Source organism: Xenia sp. Carnegie-2017, unplaced genomic scaffold, assembly GCF_021976095.1.
Source record: "Xenia sp. Carnegie-2017 unplaced genomic scaffold, XeniaSp_v1 HiC_scaffold_21, whole genome shotgun sequence".
Classification (NCBI taxonomy): domain Eukaryota; kingdom Metazoa; phylum Cnidaria; class Anthozoa; order Malacalcyonacea; family Xeniidae; genus Xenia; species Xenia sp. Carnegie-2017.
The window spans coordinates 9131777-9146285 of record NW_025813484.1 but is presented as its reverse complement, the minus strand read 5'-3'; the positions used below and the strand labels follow the sequence as shown (position 1 = coordinate 9146285).

At 35.2% G+C, this 14509-nt stretch overlaps 3 protein-coding genes and 1 long non-coding RNA gene across 5 annotated transcripts; 1 reads left to right on the top strand and 3 right to left on the bottom strand.

The window, feature by feature from the left end:
- Window positions 1-1388: 1388 nt before the first annotated feature.
- Window positions 1389-8547, top strand: LOC124444622. The gene is made up of 16 exons (XM_046995236.1): window positions 1389-1670; window positions 2148-2258; window positions 2582-2910; window positions 3011-3230; window positions 3308-3667; window positions 3787-3909; window positions 3979-4083; window positions 4208-4510; window positions 4590-4904; window positions 4979-5119; window positions 5550-5806; window positions 6216-6324; window positions 6401-6517; window positions 6608-6715; window positions 6839-7069; window positions 7668-8547. Exons 1-16 carry the CDS (start codon window positions 1553-1555, stop codon window positions 8207-8209), a joined length of 3489 nt encoding a protein of 1162 aa, XP_046851192.1. The 5' UTR covers window positions 1389-1552; the 3' UTR covers window positions 8210-8547.
- On the bottom strand, window positions 2313-3456 carry LOC124444655. The gene is made up of 2 exons (XR_006947982.1): window positions 3286-3456; window positions 2313-2861 (listed from the first exon to the last, which is right to left on the bottom strand). It is a non-coding gene; the product is annotated as an uncharacterized LOC124444655 (long non-coding RNA).
- Window positions 8304-12858, bottom strand: LOC124444636 (solute carrier family 49 member A3-like). Of its 2 annotated transcripts, none has more exons than XM_046995266.1 (10): window positions 12659-12858; window positions 12272-12487; window positions 12024-12182; window positions 11715-11931; window positions 11561-11637; window positions 11357-11491; window positions 10613-10729; window positions 10385-10537; window positions 9511-9668; window positions 8304-9026 (listed from the first exon to the last, which is right to left on the bottom strand). In XM_046995266.1, the coding sequence occupies exons 2-10, from the start codon at window positions 12425-12427 to the stop codon at window positions 8783-8785; spliced, it is 1416 nt and encodes a 471-aa protein (XP_046851222.1). In that variant the 5' UTR covers window positions 12428-12487; window positions 12659-12858; the 3' UTR covers window positions 8304-8782. The 2 variants fall into 2 exon arrangements, with proteins under 2 accessions (XP_046851222.1, XP_046851221.1); XM_046995265.1 differs by having other exon boundaries at window positions 12272-12456; window positions 12659-12727.
- Window positions 12663-14475, bottom strand: LOC124444629 (DDB1- and CUL4-associated factor 17-like). Its single transcript, XM_046995253.1, has 2 exons — window positions 13294-14475; window positions 12663-13212 (listed from the first exon to the last, which is right to left on the bottom strand). Exons 1-2 carry the CDS (start codon window positions 14454-14456, stop codon window positions 12768-12770), a joined length of 1608 nt encoding a protein of 535 aa, XP_046851209.1. The 5' UTR covers window positions 14457-14475; the 3' UTR covers window positions 12663-12767.
- Window positions 14476-14509: the final 34 nt, after the last annotated feature.

The following is a 14509-nucleotide window of genomic DNA, read 5'->3' as shown; positions in this document are numbered from 1 at the left end:
GGAATGCATTTTACGCTCGCCCAAAAACAGAAAATATTATTTTATTTCTTATACAATTGTTTGAAGAAGACAATTAAAAAGAACATAGAAAAGCTTTAAAACGACAACGGTTCAAACACAGTAGAGCCATGTATTTTATTATCGCGCATTTTATGGCAATTAAATGGGAGTTAGCGATATGAACATGCCCTGAATACAACATTTTCCATTCGGCAAGAAAAATAACATTTGAATGAAACTTTCAGCACAAGGCTATTGATGAAAAAAGTGTTGGATATCTATAGCAGCACTATTCCATTATATTAGTCAGAAAATCTCAACACTTGCTTAATTATTCGAAAATTTAAGCTACTAGATGCTTCTTTGAAGAAATTCGAAATTCCTCAGACAAAGAATGTGCTCGATTAATTAAGTTGAAAAGTGATTTACTTTTAACGAATGACAAAATCTACCATTTTTTGACAACGCGTTAATTGATTATGCCACAACAATGTGTGCTGTAGGGTTGAAAAAAAGTATTATAAGTAGCTATTAAGATCGTAAATAGTTTGAGCCAATATATGAGATTTATCTCAAAAGTTCATTAGGTAATCAATTATGGTCACTGACATAGGAAAGATTGTGAACTAAAAAAACATTAGACATGGTCGCTGTATTTTCATTTGAGGCGAATGCGAAAATTACTGACCTATAAATACAAAAAAATAAATTCTCCAACATAAGAAAATGTATAAGCACATTTTCAACGTTTGATTTTTGCGACAAGAACTATTTTTAACATTTAGCCAAATAATTTTTGTACAAAATGCATCATGTCTATTCTCAAGTTTCATGAAGTCACGATACTACTGTCCACTGCTGATGACCAATACAATTGCAGACTCAAGTTGTATCGATTATTGAATAGTCTATAACTCACTTATCGTTCATCAAAAGGATCGATGATTAAGAAATATTGTCAATAATGATATATTTTATCGATATTCGATAGCTCTTATAAAGCATCGAAATACTTAATCTTGAATTAAATCATGAATAATAAATCAACCACATAAAGTTTTAACATTCCAAGAATATTTCTGTATCAAAGTTTATGCTCGGTCTATAAATTGTAACATTTTAATTCCTAAATAAGTTTTATCGGTTCCAATGAAGTTAATTAGCTTGTATCTCTCAAACGGAAAAACTACATCTATAACGACAATGAATTTTTTATTACTCGGCTTTTTAATCACAATTCACCCACAGGCCATGACAACTAGTAATAATGACATAGTAATCTGAAAAAATATAAAATACATCAGTAGAAACATCGCATTAAAGCATTTATTCATGGAAAACATATTTTTTCGACACACTCAAGTTTTTGAGTTCTTTACGGAAACTGTCAACGATATTGGCAATGAAGAAAAGCAAATTTTCTGAATAAACATACAAGAACAATCGAAGCGTTGCAAATTAATGCTTAGATAGAATGTGAAACAATTTCAAATACGTAATTGTCTGGGAAACACCGTCGACAAAAGCATTGAGGAAAGGATATACCAGAAAAATGTTCTTCTTTTATGGTCTAAGTGCATCGAGAAGACGTAAAAATAACTATTTGTCCTTGTTAGTTATGATCTACTGGTTAGTAGGGAAATTTGGCGAAGGAAATACATATTTACAAGGTATGACATAATGGTAATGAATATGATCAAGCGTCATGTAGCTAAAATCATATTTTTAAGCGAGCTAAAACATTAAAAAAATTGAAATTTTTAACTGTCAGAACAGCGGTGATCAGCAGTGATCGATTTACAACAAAAGTAATATATTTTGTTGTGGAGATGAAATAATTTATAAATGTAAATAAATTTGTGTGCCGCTTTGGCACAATTATGGCCCAAGGAAAATAATTTCCATGTAAAGATACAATATGTCAATGACGATGTACATAATATGGATTTAATAGGCACGAAAGTAAGTGGCTTAATTTTTAAAGTCAGTCAGTCAGTGAGTGTATATTATAATTTTATGAGTTTAAAACATAACTTGCATTCAAGCCTCGACAAGTTTCACAATCAAAAAAATTAACCTTGTAAGATATATATTCATTAATGGTTCAACTGACTAAGTACAAAGCATAAATCTTATTTCATTTATAGAATGCATTTTTGGTTTCTACTGCGATGGTGAAGACGATCCGTTACTACGATCTAGTTGCCAGGCAGGATACTGCCAATGCTCAGGAAGATTCGCTCAAAGAAACTGCTTACGTAAGTATTGGCATGACATACAATTGCAAAATACTTGAAACATATTTGACAAAATTTTTGACGCCATTTTTTAAACTTTTATTTACCATGATACAATTAGAAATTGCTTTTTTATCGATGAATAGAGTATTTGACGGCAACTCAAAGCAGTCTCTTTGGTGATAAAGAATTTTTTTTTAGTTTGCTTTTCTCGATTTCCTATGTATAAGAGAGGGGAGAGGAAATACAATTCTACCGCTCCTTAATTAACATGTCGTCTTCATATTTGCTCTTGTTTTACACCATTTTACACCATTGAAATAGAAAAATTTAATTCTCAACAGCAAAGATGTCGAGCTGTGTTATGGAGCACGGTCCGACGACGACAAACCATCCAGTTAGCGTTTGTACAGAGATCTCTTCGACACAGATATGTAGTCAGGACTTTATAACTTATCATTGTCATAGTAACAAAAGCTCTCCGTACGAGGTTCACGTTCTGGGAACGTATCAAGCAACGTCACCCTGTTGTGATATACCTGGGATCTCAAGGATAACAGTTGTTAAACAAGGACATTTGACAAATAAAGTAGTCCTTGTGCTTGCATCCGCATGTCCTGTGACCTGGTATTTAAACATGAAAAATGATGTTGAGATAAATCAAGTTGTACTGGTTGGTAAAACTGTTGTTTACTGAACAAAATTTGTCATATTTATTGATCATTTCTTTGTAAATAAACATTTCAAAGTGACGAGTTGATACTTTTTTACAGGTTCAGAAGACAGAATCACTTGCGTCTGTAATTTGGCCGAAGGGTAATGTCAAACAAATAATTAAAGTGTCGAACATTTCTGTACAACAAAACAGTTTATACGGTAAAGGAAGTGATACAATTAAATTACTTCAGTATGTTGAAAACGTTTATGGTTCTCTTACCTCATTCACTGGAAAATTCGAAGTGAAGCAATGGAGAATAAATATTGGCGAGCAAGGTACGTGTATTTTAAAGAAAGATTATGGAACACATAAAAATTCAGTAAAGCTTACTTTGTTTTTACTACGCTCACAGGAGCTGTGGATCCTTCGACAAGTACGCAATCTTATCCTTCAACATCCCATTTTATATCCTCCAGTCGTACACAAATATCGTCAAGTATCCACTTTGAACCAACGAAGTCATCTCCAATGGAACAACTTATACTTCCAAGCAATCTTTTGATGTTTCATGCTTTTGGTACACTGGAGTTTAAACATATCTCCGCACTAAAATACTCTGTCAGCGGAAGCCTAGAGATTCGTTCACCCTTGATCACGGTCAATACCCCTTCGCCAACAAAGATGCTTGATAAAATAACATCAGCCGGGATAGAATCCTCAATTTTCCCAACACCAACATCATCATTTTTGGTAACAAAATCATCTGCAATCCGTAAGTGATAATGAATACCAACAGAGTCGTTATAAACAATTTTGATTGATGTACTTAGTCGTATTTCTGCATCTCAGGGTCTAGTTATCTCAAACAATGTAAACGTAAAATTCCTACAGGTCCACCACCATCATCTTGTAAAGATAAACGGTGCTCCCAGAATGCTTTGTGCAACGATACATCCATAGGTTTTTCATGTGTTTGCAAAGCTGGGTTTACAGGAAACGGCTTTCAGTGCGACGGTAGGAGAAACATTTGCTTTTTACGTCCTATTCCCTCTTCATCTCTTGGGTCATTATGTTTCATTTCAGATATTGACGAATGTTACTCCTCGCAACCGTGTCCAACCAACAGTCGATGCGATAACATACCAGGATCTTACAATTGCACATGTCTGCAGCCTGGAAATTGTCGAGGTTTGAAATACTCACAATACACACATATACTTTGTTTAAAGTGCTCAATTGTATAATACTCCATTGCATTACACCTGCGTTTGAAAACTTCCTTTTAAACTGCACTTTTAACAATATTACGTAGCAACTCGTATACTTGGCTTCGATGATCACAAAGGCCTGGTGAGCGTTCTTTACGACGGAGAGTGGGGGACCATTTGTAGCATTGGTTGGGGTTTTGCGGACACTCAGGTGGCATGTCGTGATGCAGGCTATCCGTATGCTGCAGGCTATACGAGCGCGTTTGGTTTTGGAAAAATCTGGCTTGCAAACGTACAATGCCAGGGTAATGAAAGTAAACTAGCTAACTGCGCACATCCAGGATGGGGAAATGTCGATCAAATCTGTACACACGATCTAGATGTTGGAGTTGAATGCGTTCCCACAAGTAAGTACACGTCATTTAGCAACAGAAACTTTAACTCTATGTATAACTGGTCATGTTTCTCTTATTGCTTGGTACTTAGCAATTCGTCTAGCTGGTTCAGACAAGCCTGACGAAGGAAGAATCGAGATCTACTACAGTAACGAATGGGGGACAATATGTGACAAAGGATGGGACAAAGATGACGCCGACATAGCATGTAGAGAGATGGGATTCGAAGGTGCATTGAGAGCACTTAGGGGTAACGAGGTTGTTGATGGAACTGGACGCATTTGGTTGGAAAGGATAAGATGTACCGGAGTTATTGAGAGATTTCTGAAACAATGCAACAATAACGGCTGGAGCAATGTCACGTGTAACCACTCACGTGATGCAGGAGTTAAATGTCGACCTAAGGGTAGGGAGAGTTTTGCACGTTTATCATGGCGAAAATGAACAACTATCGACAGTAAACCTCGTTTTTCTTTTTAGTTTCTTGTGACTTTGAACTGAATACTTGCAGCTGGCGAAATGAAAAGAAAGAAGATAATTTTGACTGGCAGCTGAATCGTGCGGAAACGCCGACACTTAACACTGGTCCAAGTGTTGATCACACTAAAAAAACAAAAAGTGGTAATTAAAGTGACCGAAGTATTAAATAATGAAACAGAGACTTTGTCGTGGTGACAAACTTAAAGATAGATTTCAAAATAGCAAATACCATGGTGAATGGTGATAATAACAATGTAATAGTTCTTAAAAGAACTGTTTTAACCAAAACTCAGTTTTGTTTGGTTAGTGTTTTGGTTAAAACAGTTCTTTTAAGAACTATTACATTGTTATTATCACCATTCACCATGGTATTTGCTATTTTGAAATCCATCTTTAAGTATTAAATAAACAACATTGAATAATTTACTTACCGATAGAAGAGAATGAACAGCAATTATGTAGTTTTTAGATCGAGATAATTCTTTTAAGACATTTACTTCTTGATATGCTTACCTCTGCTCTTCACATTTTCCATTTTATACATTTGAGTGATATGTACGTTGCGTTCTAGGAGTGTATGTGTACATTGAAACGACAAGACAACGTCCAGGAGATAAAGCATGGCTAGTGTCACCAGTACTTGAACCAAAAGGCAATTATTGTTTAAAGTTCTACTACTACATGGTAGGAAGTGATGTTCGCCAGCTGAACGTGTTCATTAGGGAAACTGGAAGGAATTACACGACAAGACTATGGAACTTGGCGGGTGCGAGGAAAGTACAGTGGCTGGAAGGTCGTGTACCTTTACGTTTTAACAGATCAAGCGAGGTATCAATACAACAGTGAAAACATAAAACTAAAACATAATTGCAGATGTAGATCTTCCATGTTAGTGCAGTCTTGGGAAAGATTGTTGAGGTCGACTGACGTTTCAACATCTTTAGAGTTGATCATCTTCATAGTCAACGCTTACAGTCCTTCTTCCATGTTAGTGCAGTCTTGGGAAAGATTGTTGAGGTCGACTGACGTTCCAACATCTTTAGAGTTGATCATCTTCATAGTCAACGCTTACAGTCCTTCTTCCGTGTTAGTGCAGTCTTGGGAAAGATTGTTGAGGTCGACTGACGTTTCAACATCTTTAGAGTTGATCATCTTCATAGTCAACGCTTACAGCCTTCTCGGCGTCTATGCGTTCACGTCATGATAGCAGAAATTTCAAACTACAATTTCTCTGCAGGTTGTGTTTGAAGCTGTGAGTGGTAACGATCAGAAGAGCGATATAGCTATTGATGACATTTTACTGGACCAATCAAATTGCACAATCTATCCAAGTGATGCAGTTCCAGGTTGAGACATACGAGTTGCCAAATATAATGAATACCTCATGGCACTGCAGTGAAAGCGAAAATCTTTTTTTTTTAGTTGCCGATGAATGCGAGAGTGACCCCTGTGATGTAAATGCAAAATGTGTAAATATCATTGGTTCGTATCGCTGCAATTGCAACAAAGGTTATACAGGAAATGGAACATTTTGTACAGGTATGTTTGATCATGGATAGCAAATGAAATTCTACATATCAAATTTGAAGGGCATTTCTTCAATTGGACGTTATATTTTTCAATCCATAGACTTCAATGAATGCATTACAAATCCATGTCACATAAACGCAACATGCAACAACACAATCGGTGGCTTCACATGCAAATGCAATCCAAACACAGACGGTATTTGCGATGGTGAGTAACTGTTTCTTGCATCTAAAAATACACGAAAGATACGATGAATTTAAAAATCGACTTCGCATTAAACAACTTCTCATTATAAACTGGTAATAACCTGTATTCCATTCGTCACTCCAGATGCATACAGACCATGTGGTCTTCGCAACATCTTTAATCAGCTTGATCGACGCATCATCGGAGGAACTTCGGCAGCAAAAGGCTCTTGGCCGTGGGTGGCAGCGATATTAAATTCGGATAGACCCGGTACAGTCTGGTGTGGAGGAGCATTAATCAATAACGAATGGGTATTGACCGCTGCTCATTGTTTTGATGGAAGTCGGGACACGAGAAAATATACCGTCATTTTAGGTTAGTTACGTAATCTACACAAGTCCGTGTTTCACATTTGAAAGAACAATAATATATCTTTATATCTTACTTAAGGTGAACACACAAGTCCGTGTTTCACATTTGAAAGAACAATAATATATCTTTATATCTTACTTAAGGTGAACACACAAGTCCGTGTTTCACATTTGAAAGAACAATAATATATCTTTATATCTTACTTAAAGGTGAACACACAAGTCCGTGTTTCACATTTGAAAGAACAATAATATATCTTTATATCTTACTTAAGGTGAACACACAAGTCCGTGTTTCACATTTGAAAGAACAATAATATATCTTTATATCTTACTTAAAGGTGAACACACAAGTCCGTGTTTCACATTTGAAAGAACGCTAATATATCTTTATATCTTACTTAAGGTGAACACACAAGTCCGTGTTTCACATTTGAAAGAACAATAATATATCTTTATATCTTACTTAAGGTGAACACACAAGTCCGTGTTTCACATTTGAAAGAACAATAATATATCTTTATATCTTACTTAAGGTGAACACACAAGTCCGTGTTTCACATTTGAAAGAACGCTAATATATCTTTATATCTTACTTAAAGGTGAACACGATGTATTGAACTTGGAATCTGAAGAACAACGATTTAGTATCAACCAAATTTCGATCATACCACAATACAACAAAAGGCAAAAACCTTTCGACATTGCTATGATACGTTTACATATGCCCGCAAACTATACAACACATGTTCTACCTATCTGCATAGCGCGTACTGCATTTCCCGTTGGTACTCAATGCGTCATTGCAGGCTGGGGTACCCGGACATTTAGTGCAAAAGATTACCCGCAGTTTCTACAGGAGGCCATGGTGCCGATAATTGATAGAAACTTATGTAAAACTTACTATAGTAACCTTCATGATATAAGCTTTGACATGGTGTGTGCTGGGTACATCACGGGAACTATAGATGCATGTCAAGGTGACAGTGGAGGACCTTTAATGTGCAAAAGGGGAAACAAATGGTATTTGGCAGGATTAACAAGCTTTGGTTATCAGTGCGCTTCACAAGGCTATCCAGGAGTCTACGCCAACGTAGCGGCATTACATACATGGGTAGAGTCTCAACTTCAAATTAACCAATAATAAGGCCACCCAGACAGGGGTAGCGAAGGGGAAACTCGTCCCAGGGCCCCACCAACTGGGACCCCAAAAACAAGATAAGGCACTTCTATAAAAATAAACGGGTTGCTCATGAGAACTTTACCCCTGGTCACAAATATTATATTGTAGAATCTACCAATAATACAACAAATCTTATAGTATAAAATATTATGGTATAGTCATGTTATTTTAATTGTTAGTTATTATAGATTATGTAATACTTCAATTATTTTTAAAATATAATTATCCAACGCGTATAATTATTAGGAAATAAATTTATGGATTGCCGAGTATTAAAATAAAATATATATTTACATCAACAGCCATTTGTGTTTTTTTAGCTTTTAAAGGCGACATTTCTTCATCAATAGTGTGCATAAAAACAAAAGCGTTTCATAAGAAAGCATTTAAAAATCTAAAAGCAGTAAAATTGAGGGGCGTAGCTAGATGTTGAGACTAACGAATCACTTTTATAATTTATACCTTTAAGAAAGAAATTTATCCAGAAAATCCCTTTTATGTGTGAAATCACAGACTTCGTTTTCATGATACTGCTCAGTTACAAGGTTGGTTAGGTTCTACATGTCTTTCTTGCCGTTCTGCTTGTAAACGTTGAAGTTTTGGCCGAAAGAATAATACGAAAACAAGTGAAATGACGACGGTGTAAATAGCCATGAAATATGTTGCATGAGTGAGATCTAGATTGCCTGACTGGCAAGGTAGATTTTTCGATTTCTCAGTTGGAATATCCGTACCGAGGGCTTCAGCAACGAGAACTATCAAAATCATTGCTACTTGCCTATATAAACAACACGTTCAACAAATAACTTGTTTGAAATAACAAATACTCCGTTGATTATTGAAAGTTGCATTCAATAACACAAGTTTAAATATCCAAGGCTACCAATCTGGGGAAAAGTTTAGATATACTCTGAAGCAATTATTCTGAAGAAGATTTCAACCATGAATGCGTAATAATAAATGGCTTTTTTCGTGCAATTGTTTAAGATAGTAAATGATGTTCAATGATAAGATACGAACTCGTTATGAACCATGCAAAGACAAATAAACATGGCTTACTTAGAGATATTAAGACCGTTGATCTTTCCTCGTGCAAAGCCATGAGAAACATCAACATAAAACATTCTACTTTCTTGGCATCACTTGTTTTGTTAAAACAAGTGTTTAGTTAAAACACTTACTTTGATAAAATAAGTGTTTTGTCAAACTTTTGTACATAACGTTAGGATAAACTGGCTTGTTTATTATGTAAATACACTCACCCAAATAACCACAACAAAGATGCACTTGTCGCCTCAGCCACAGGATATGTGCATTCCACTCCCAACTCCAGACAAACAGGAAGCAAAGCCAAAGCAAAAAATCCAAAACCAGAGACAGAAAAACTAATCAATATTAATTCACCCTCATATAATGAAGTCTGAAAAAAACAAACATGATTTATTATATAATGAGATCATATTGCACCTGTTTTCATGAGACAAATCTGATTACTTATCTAATCTTAAATTGTCATTGGCTGTCCTCCTACGATCCAAAGTGTTCAATAGTTAACAAGCTCTGAATGTATTCATGTGATCCAAAGTGTTCAATAGTTAACTTGCTCTGAATGTATTCATGTGATCCAAAGTGTTCAATAGTTAACTTGCTCTGAATGTATTCATGCGATCCAAAGTGTTCAATAGTTAACAAGCTCTGAATGTATTCATGTGATCCAAAGTGTTCAATAGTTAACTTGCTCTGAATGTATTCATGCGATCCAAAGTGTTCAATAGTTAACTTGCTCTGAATGTATTCATGTGATCCAAAGTGTTCAATAGTTAACTTGCTCTGAATGTATTCATGTGATCCAAAGTGTTCAATAGTTAACTTGCTCTGAATGTATTCATGTGATCCAAAGTGTTCAATAGTTAACAAGCTCTGAATGTATTCATGTGATCCAAAGTGTTCAATTGTTAACTTGCTCTGAATGTATTCATGTGATTCAAAGTGTTCAATAGTTAACTTGCTCTGAATGTATTCATGTGATCCAAAGTGTTCAATAGTTAACAAGCTCTGAATGTATTCATGTGATCCAAAGTGTTCAATAGTTAACTTGCTTTAACACAGAACATATTCAACACAAACTTTGCTCACCAAACCAAATAAAATGACAAACAAAGTAGCAAAAGTAAAACAGATTTTAGCTGTCATTTCAAATTGCTTTGTTTTGTCCACATATAAACTGGCGATACCAGCACCAATGAAGCCAAAACCAATAGCAAGTGCTGTCATATAACCAGCCTCTGTCTAAAAAATAGATATTCATAACAGCAATTTACTTGCAAATTCTCCTGATTGCTTTTACAAAGAAGGCTGACTTACATCTGAATAATGATGGACACAAATGATTTGTTCAAGAAGAGTTGTGAATGCACTAAACATTCCGATTCCTGAACCAAAACAAACCATCAACACGAGAAATGATTTACTTTTCATAGCCTAAAAATTAAAAAAAAATTTACACCATCTAACATTAATACAATAGAACAAGATACAAAATGCCTATTTAACTTGTGATGTATAGAAGTTACTATAAAGAAATTCTTTAACTTTATCTATCTCGATAATCATAAAACAAAATTTCATTGAGGGAATAAAGCATTTAGTTCCATTGGAAGGCAAACATAAATACCAAAAAAACAAAAAACTATGAACCATTCACACAATGAAACTGTAAAATACATGACACATTCAACCTCATGATCCACGAAAGCCTCCTCATCTCCAAATTAAAACCTTCACTTAACACCCAAGGCAGCTCCATCGCTCTTAAGCTTTTCTAGTCCCAACACCTCACCCTAACAATACATCACACTTACATCACACTTATATCACACAATACATCACATCACACCTACACATTCACTGTAACCTGATACCTCAAGCTATGTAAATAGCTCTATATATATCTATATTTTTGTTAACTTCCTAATTAGTCTGAAGATGTCTTGAGTAAAGACGAAACGTCACTCTTTTAATAAATTTCACAAAACCAAATTGTTTATGACTATGTTTAAAATTATTTGTTGGGTTCTAATATTATATTGAGAAACTGTAAAACATCACCTTTGTCAGACCGGATAAAAATGTCTCGCTTGGTTCGGATGCAGATAGTGAAGGTGGTGTTGGAGGCCTGGAACTAGTTATCCCACATGTGGCAAGAATTGTTCCAAGCACGCCTGGAGCAGCAAATACTGTTAACTACAATGCATAAAAGATATTCTAGTAAATTAAAAATCATTGCGAGCTTTATTTATAGTAAGATTTTACCATAATTTGTATATCTCTAGGCATTTTCACAATTGTTGGCGATAAGATATTTGCAACTAGTATTCCAACTGTGTTGGCTGAAAGAGAAGAAAGTGAATTTCTCACAAACATACACACATGATTGAATAAGGAATAACACAAAGTAAACTATTACATGTGGAGGTGATCATGTTAGCAAAAACTCTCTGAGAGTCACCAAACCATAACGCAGCAAGCTTTGGTGGCAATGGTAGAAGCAATGTCTGTGCAACAGCTGCCAAACTTTGACCAAGCAAAACAACAACAATACGATTCGCTTTTCCAACATGTGGCAATGTGCTAACCACACGAACAACACCACCAAGACCATTCAGCCATGCGGCAAAAAGAATCTAAAAAAAGTAAGATTTCTAAAAACGTATTTTAAAATCCATTCTTCATATTATAATTTCTCTGTCATTGTCGACATCTTGTGTTGTCTTACCCCTGCCCTCAAACCATAAGTATCAATAAACCAGGCAGATATAATTGAACATATAAGTGCAGCACAAGGAAAAACCAAAGACAACCAGTTAATTATTGATGTTGAAACATCAAAGTACGTTCCGGCTTTATCAGCCACTGGAGCAAAAGTAATCCAAAGCTAAAGAGAAATTTTTATAGTGAGAGTTCATCCCAAAGAAGACTAAGTTTATTAAAATTAAAAAGACTGTAAGTTATAGTTCTACTTACAATTCCATTTGAGAAATTGATCAACGTCACGACTAAAAGGACAAACCATCGTTTTCTGTACACACGATAGATATTACCACCAATGTTGGTCGACCTCAACAATGAAGTGTTCTCCGCCGAAATATTCTCTGCCGAAGTATTCATTTCTGTAGACATTCTCTTGATTCCAAAGTGAACTAAAAAAACTATCAATGACAGCCAACTTCAGTAATAAACCTGAAAACAAAACCATTTTAACAGGATGTCCACTTTTCAAATTACTTTAACATGACAAATAGTGTCACTCTGGCGCCCATGACAAGCGCTGTGCTTAGTATGATTTAGTAAACCCCCTGCCAACCGCGATTGATAATTTAAACAAACACTAAACTATGAAATAAGACAGACCTAATTTCGTCTTCCTTTCGATAGAAACACTTTAATCCTTATATCCATTGCACTTTTCTTTTTCTTTAGGTTCATGTCAAAATTCTACGAATTTTAGGAAGTAATTAAACTATAACCAGGGGGGGGGGGATTCGCTACATATTATCTTGTACACTGAACATTTGTGAAGATTAAATATTTTCGACAAAATCACAATAGTTTCTCTTTCAATTGAAAGTGAATAAACACATTCTTCATATATGTCGTTGATTTTCACACTTCTTAAATGCTGACTGCTCTGGTTATCATAAAATGAGACAAAACCCTGACCATTTTCCTCAGTGTTTAGATACAATACAGCAAAGACATCAAGTTCATCATCATAGTCCACATCTAGCACTATTTCTAATCCTTTGGAAAATTCTTTTTTTGGATACAACTGCTTTATAGTTCGACCGTAACGTGTCTGTATATTGGTACTTTGTATCTCAACCTTTGGTCGATAATCTAACACAAATTCCTCGGATAACGAGCTTGCTTTGCGTTGAGAATTACAGCCATTTAACTTGAAGCAACTAAACAGAAAATTGATCAAACATCTTGATGTTGAAAAACTAAATGAGCAAGAACATCCCAAATTCAACATCTCAAATTACCGTATATATGATGGTGTTATGTAAAATATCCTTCCACTGCAATCTGAATGAAAAACAGCTCTTGTCGTACCAAATGAACTTATTTCATCATATTTAAAGGTTCCATTTATAGCTGGAATGTGATTTTTCACTGACCGTACAGAAAATGTCTGTTCATCATTGATAATATAATGCCAAGGATAGCCACCAAAACTGACCCAGTCATTGACGCTTACATGAAAAAGAACTTCAGGTTTTTCTGTTAGATTTACATTAACAGGTATGCCAAATTGAGGACTTCCAATTATACCATTGCTAAGACTTTTATGTTTCCAGCATCCATCTGTTGACTTTATTTTTTCACCAAGTTTTAGAGGTGTGATATGATTCCTAATAATATTTTCTAGACTAAAAAGTTCAAAGTTTTTATGATGCCTGACAGTCAACAATCCATGAGCAACCGTTACGGAAGTAATGGATCGACCAAATACTCTTTGGCTGATTGGTAATATACAAACAAATTCCAATGGCGTGACTTTAAAGATAGCAATGTACACAAACACATTGTCAGCTTGCAACTGGGTAGAGTTTTGTGACAAATGCGTGGACTGCACTGCAATCCTTTCCAATTCTTTCTCCCAGCCCAGATATTTGAATTTTGTTAATGACCCCAAGTACCATTCTTCCAATCTTTCACCAGTAACAAAATCATGAATCTCCAAATAATTTTTTGAAGTTAAAGCAATTGTGTACGGACGTTTTGCATAAAAACTTCCTTTGATTTTGCAAAATGTGTCTTCATCAAATGGATATTCGCATTCAATCATATCTTCAATTTTACCATGGCTGGTCGGACCACCAACAGCACCAGTACCAGTCAAAGATTTATCAATAGAATACATCATTCTGGGTGTTTGGCTACAACTAACGCTATTCAAATCGGCACATTTGGCAAAGGAATCAAAATACAATCTAGTTCCATGACAGACCATGGGAGATTTGTGGGACTTTTCATATACATTGATGAATTTTCTTGACTGTGTACATTCAACAAGTCTTCTCAATATGGTATTTGTACCTTTGATAGGGCTACAGCCATGTACTCTACGATCCAATATGAGTTTTAATAAATTTCGACTTTTTTTCTTTCTATCTGCAGAATTCGATGAAACGATTCTTGACATCTTTCTGTAACCTCAAGCGTCTTCCTCAATTTCACATTTATTACATGATACCA

Excerpts from the sequence above, each read along its gene's own strand:
- LOC124444636 (XM_046995266.1), bottom strand. The coding sequence starts at position 12,427 with ATGTCTACAGAAATGAATACTTCGGCAGAGAATATTTCGGCGGAGAAC. Across the intron at positions 12,183-12,271 it reads TCAATTTCTCAAATGGAATT|CTTTGGATTACTTTTGCTCC; the intron begins GTAAGTAGAACT and ends ATTTCTCTTTAG. Across the intron at positions 9,027-9,510 it reads TCTTTGTTGTGGTTATTTGG|GCAAGTAGCAATGATTTTGA; the intron begins GTGAGTGTATTT and ends TTGTTTATATAG.
- LOC124444622 (XM_046995236.1), top strand. The coding sequence starts at position 1,553 with ATGTTCTTCTTTTATGGTCTAAGTGCATCGAGAAGACGTAAAAATAAC. Across the intron at positions 4,511-4,589 it reads AGTTGAATGCGTTCCCACAA|CAATTCGTCTAGCTGGTTCA; the intron begins GTAAGTACACGT and ends CTTGGTACTTAG. Across the intron at positions 6,518-6,607 it reads AAATGGAACATTTTGTACAG|ACTTCAATGAATGCATTACA; the intron begins GTATGTTTGATC and ends TTCAATCCATAG.
- LOC124444629 (XM_046995253.1), bottom strand. The coding sequence starts at position 14,456 with ATGTCAAGAATCGTTTCATCGAATTCTGCAGATAGAAAGAAAAAAAGT. Across the intron at positions 13,213-13,293 it reads ATAACACCATCATATATACG|TTGCTTCAAGTTAAATGGCT; the intron begins GTAATTTGAGAT and ends TTTTCTGTTTAG.